Source organism: Otolemur garnettii, unplaced genomic scaffold (assembly GCF_000181295.1).
Source record: "Otolemur garnettii isolate 467f Iridium unplaced genomic scaffold, OtoGar3 scaffold00020, whole genome shotgun sequence".
NCBI lineage: Eukaryota > Metazoa > Chordata > Mammalia > Primates > Galagidae > Otolemur > Otolemur garnettii.
The window spans coordinates 1,487,217-1,492,225 of record NW_003852415.1 but is presented as its reverse complement, the minus strand read 5'-3'; the positions used below and the strand labels follow the sequence as shown (position 1 = coordinate 1,492,225).

The 5,009-nt window shown below is 42.6% G+C and overlaps 1 protein-coding gene across 1 annotated transcript in view; it reads right to left on the bottom strand.

Annotated features, from left to right (window-relative positions):
• Positions 1-5,009, bottom strand: part of DLST (dihydrolipoamide S-succinyltransferase) — a 23,543-nt gene that overhangs the window by 8,518 nt on the left and 10,016 nt on the right. Inside the window, exons 8-10 of the mRNA XM_003786915.2 lie at positions 4,407-4,562; positions 3,976-4,052; positions 3,072-3,169 (exon numbers count right to left, since the gene is read on the bottom strand). Of these exons, the coding sequence (XP_003786963.1) occupies positions 3,072-3,169; positions 3,976-4,052; positions 4,407-4,562 (331 nt within the window). The remainder of the gene's footprint in view (positions 1-3,071; positions 3,170-3,975; positions 4,053-4,406; positions 4,563-5,009) is intronic.

Below are 5,009 nucleotides of genomic sequence, written 5' to 3'. Positions count from 1 at the left end.
ACTGAGCCACAGGCGCCTCCCATTAGAATTATTTTCAAAAAACCATCAAACCTGATTATAGATTTTGACATTCCTAATTCCTGATAAGCAGACACCAAAAATTCCCCCAAAGCCCCCATTGTGTATGAGCTCCATGCGAGCACAAGCAGTCCTAACTACACAGAGAAGAGTGCAACCCAGTGTGCTCCCAGGCTCATGGGAGAGTCACTAGATTCATTCTTCACCACTCTAGAGTCAGTTCCAACCACTGTTTCTTCAAACAGGTGATAACACCCACCACGTGCGAGGGTCAGGGCTGGGCACCAAGATACAAAGATAACTAAGAGACAGCTCTTACCCTTAAGATTAGTTTAACAAATATGGTTTCCTCAGTATGTGGAAAAGTGGCCAGTGTGGTTTAGGCTTGTCTCCTTCAGATTAAGCGGCAAGCCTTCTGAGAAGCCTTGGCAATATACCAACAGCCTTTCTTTTTTTGGCACTGGTTTTTGTATATACACACTGCAGAGTTAGTGGGAAATGGCTTTCCCATCATTTTCTTCAGAAACCTCAGTATTTATTGAAATAAAATTCTGTGATGAAAATCAATTTGACTTTGCCTCAGGCCCACATGCTCAGTTCTCCCTCCCTCCCTATAATGGCCTAATTCCACATTAACATGAAAGATAAGATGTGGTACAACTTTTACTGTCTCCTTCAGATCTTGTTTTTTAGAAACAAAGTTTTCCTAGGGGGACTGATTGAATTTAAAATGCTTATTGTCCTGAATATAACCTTATTTAGTGCTAAGATTACCACCCTAAAGACATTACTGGTTCCCAAGACACAGGAGCTGCAGAAGAGGGAAAGAGAAGTGATAAAACATCTCTACTCTCAAACCTACCCAAATGCTATTGTCTGGTCATTAAGTAGCTTCTGTTTCAGAGCTCTGCCCTTGGAGGCAGAAGCTGGGACTAGCGGGGAAAGGAGGTCCTCTCAGAAAGGTCCCTGGTGGGTTAGCTGATCAGCATGAGACCTAAAGGGCATTGATCTAAACCAGATTACTGGCTGCAGGGAGACGGCAGGCCATTGTTAAGTGACACCTCAATTAGCTGCTAAAAGGTGAATGAGCTATTATACTTCCTTTCCAGTCAAAGCTGTTGGGCCAACTGCATCTTTCAAGGCCACAAATATTTACATGTTTTGTCTTAAGAAATTGGGTACAATTTCAAAGTCCAATTCAATTTGTGTACAATTTGGCCCTAATGCACTGAAACATAAGCTGCAGCCTTTTGATTCATTAGTCAAGGTCCTTCCTTACATCCTATGGACAGGAGAGAAATCTTTGGCTTAAATGACATCCAGGCTCTTTAGAAAGCTTTCTAATGAAGACATCTAGTAAGACAGGCCCCACTCTGTGAACAATGTCACAATACACTATCAAGAAACTTTCTAATTTTTACACTTTCTAATTTTTAGACCCTTTTCAAAGAATATCAAACTTCCTTGATAAAAAATAGACGAGCAAACTAACCCTTTATGACCAAAAGCAGCAAGGAGATGACCTAAAAACATGATAATTTACCTCCTGGAATAAGTACATGCATCAAGTCTTAAGCCTGGCATCTAAAACATTCTGAAACATGAATCCAATCTTCTTTACCATTCTTTCCTATACATATTCCTCAGTGAAAATGATTTTTAACTATATCTCAAACAGATCTTCTACTTTCCTGCCTGTATCATACTCCACACTATTATCATCAGAATGACCTTTCTCCACAAAACTACCTGACAAAATGACAGTCATTCCTAAAGGCCTTTTTAAAATTTCCTTTTCTCTAAGAAATCTTTCCTAGGGCAGCACCTGTGCGCAGACCCCCTATCCCGGAGGTGGCAGGTTCAAATCCAGCCCTGGTCAAAAAAAAAAAAAGGAAAAAAAAGGAAAGAAATCTTTCCTGACCCTACCACTTGCTACCTCTAAACTCAACCTCAAAATGAACTCCCTCTCTCCTCCACTTCATGCTGATTTTTATCCTTCTGACATCTATTTTTCTACATTTTGTGTTCATCCATACCAGATGGTAAGCTCTAAGAAGCCAGGGGCTGGCTGTTTTTACTCATCTTTGTATCTCCTTTGTATATAGTAAGTACTCAAAACACATTTGTCAAATTTCTCTTCTCTATAGTAATGATATGTGAACACATCTTTTTTTTTTTGAGACAGAGCCTCAAGCTGTTCCCCTGGGTAGAGTGCTGTGGCATCACAGCTCACAGCAACCTCCAACTCCAGGGCTCAAGCGAGTCTCCTGCCTCAGCCTCCCAAGTAGCTGGGACTACAGGCGCCCACCACAACACCCGGCTATTTTTTGGTTGCAGCCGTCATTGTTGTTTGGCGGGCCTAGGCTGGATTCGAACCCACTAACTTAGGTGTATGTAGCTGGTGCCTTAGCCACTTGAGCCACAGGCACCGAGCCAACACATCATAATCTTGAAGGACATAGGTGAGTTAACATCTAGCTCACTACAGAAATAGGTACATGTAGTGATTTAGACTCGCTGGTTAACACTGCTGAGGTTTTTATTTAAAAATGCAACATGCTTTCCATTCAGCTATCAAACCTGGGAAATGTGAAAGACATGACAAGCTTAGCTAGGCCTTTTCACCTCCCTGATTTTGAGTCACTTAGGAACATGCACAAGGTCCGTGTGAGAAAGCAGCAGGGGTGGTGCTCTGGGTTAAGAGTTTTCCATCCCAAGGGGTAGGCATAAGCTCTACTGATCTGGTTGTCCCGTCTCTGCTTGGCAACCTGACACTAGTCATCAGAGTGTAAAACTATTTCCTCTGTCATTTATCAGAAATCATAAGACACAGGTTTGAAAGTCAAAATGGCTACGTTTTTTAAGTCAGAAGAGACAGGCATAGTATTAGAAAAGTCAAGAGATGAAGTCAAGGGGTTATTCTGTGTAAATCAACACCACGAAGAAGTACCTGTCAAGTTAGGTTTGCAATCAGCACTAGTAGGGCCTGAGACAGGTTCAAGTGTTCTCCAAGGAAAAAGGAAATAGGGGGTAAAAGGGACTAGAGACCTCACCTCATGTCAATCTCATTGAAAGTAGTCAGCATTGCGCATGTATTTTGGGCCTCCTTCAGACGCTGAGCAATACGCTGCCGCATTCTGTTCATTTTTTCCTAAAAATGACAGTGAAACAATTACTGACAAGCTGGTCTTTCTGGGTTAAGCATTCCCTATGTAGTCAGAAAGATTAAAGAGGAATGGATGGCCAAGGACTACAGCATATATGTACAACAGCAGCTCCGGGCCTCCCTTGCCTGTGGTGGTCTTCTTCTGAGCAGGAACATGAAAACATGGGCCAAAACTACTCACTCAGATATGCCTGAACTTTGACCAAGAATGGAGTCCCAGGAATAGTTTGATTCAAAAACCAAAACAATTTATGAAAAGAATATGGTATAGGTTAACCAGCATAAGAATCATAACATAAAGGGGAAGTTTTATTGATAAAGACTTGCATGAGAATAGCTACTTGTGGAATGGAAACTCATGAGAAACAAATCTTTGAGGCTATTGTATTTTTAGGAAGTATTCTCAAGCAGAGGAACCCACACTCTTGACCATACTTCCTTGAGGTTTTGTGTCTGCACCTGACAGCTATTTGCTACTGAGCAGTATCCCTTAGCTACAGAGCTAAGTATCCCGGAAGTCTAGGAATAGAGCTCTCTAAACCACCTCTCTGAAATGTGTGACATCGTGGGAGGGAGGGGGCGCGTTACTAAGCTACCATCCCTTGCAAATATTTTACTTACCCAAGGCATATCATTGGTAAGCATAGTATAGTGGAAAAACCACAGGACAAGTGTTCAGAAAACCTCAGGTCTTAGTCATATCATTTGATGGTTATGTGACTATGAACAAGTTACTTCCTAAACTCCATTTCTTTGTGCTTATTTCCTGGAAAAAGTCCTCAGAGGCTTACCCGATGTTCTGAACGCACACCTTTGCCAGCTCCCGGCTCAACTAGTGGTGGGGCAGCGGTAGGCTTTACTGCAGACACTGAAAATGAAGAGAGAGGGTAAAGCTGTATCAGAGAAGGAAAAAACCATCTACTGAGCATATGCCAGTGCATTTATACTCTACTGCTGGTTAATCCTCAAGATATTCTGAAATGTATTAGTATCATTCCGACTTCACTGATGAACACTCTTCTTGGAGAAGTTAACTAGCCTAAAGTCACATACCTAGTAAACAGAACGCTGGGATACAAACCCATGTCTAGAGTTCTTTCTACAAAGCAGCCAACATGGCCCATTCAGAACCATGATGAGTCTCAGACTTTACCCAGTGGGGGAACATGGTATTAGATGAGATGGTCTCCTATATAAGGACATGTGGGAGCTGAAGGCTTACCAGGTTTGCTAGAAGCAGGTTGTGAAGGTGAGGGCACTGGTGGCATCTGAGTGGGTATGGGTGCTGCAGGGGGAGGAGGAACTGCTGACGCCGTGAGCTCTACTTTGGGGGCTGCAGCAGCAGGCGCTTCAGCTGGCTTGGCCTTAGCGGGAGCAGCTAAAAAACAAGATAGAGAGATGCCATTGGCCCTGTCTGGAATGAAAAGCAACCAAATCATAGTAAACAAAATTTAGTGGCAAAAGCTCTATCTCCAACTGCTTAACAAATGTCCACTGGGGATTTGTTATATGTAAGGCACTATATGACACAATGACAAAAGGCATTATTCTCTATTCCCCTGGTCCCTAAATGGCCTATATCACATAAGAGGCTCAATTTGGCTGCCTTCCTGATTTCACAAATATCTACTGATTATCAAATTCAGGAAGTACTTTAAAGCACCTACTAAGCCCAAGGAAATGTAAACTTTCCAACAGAGAAAGCCCAGGCAATTTAAACTGTTGAAACAGGCGCGGTGCCTGTGGCTCAAGTAGCTAAGGCACCAGCCACATTCACCAGAGCTGCGGGGTTTGAATCCAGCCCAGGCCTGCCAAATAACAATGA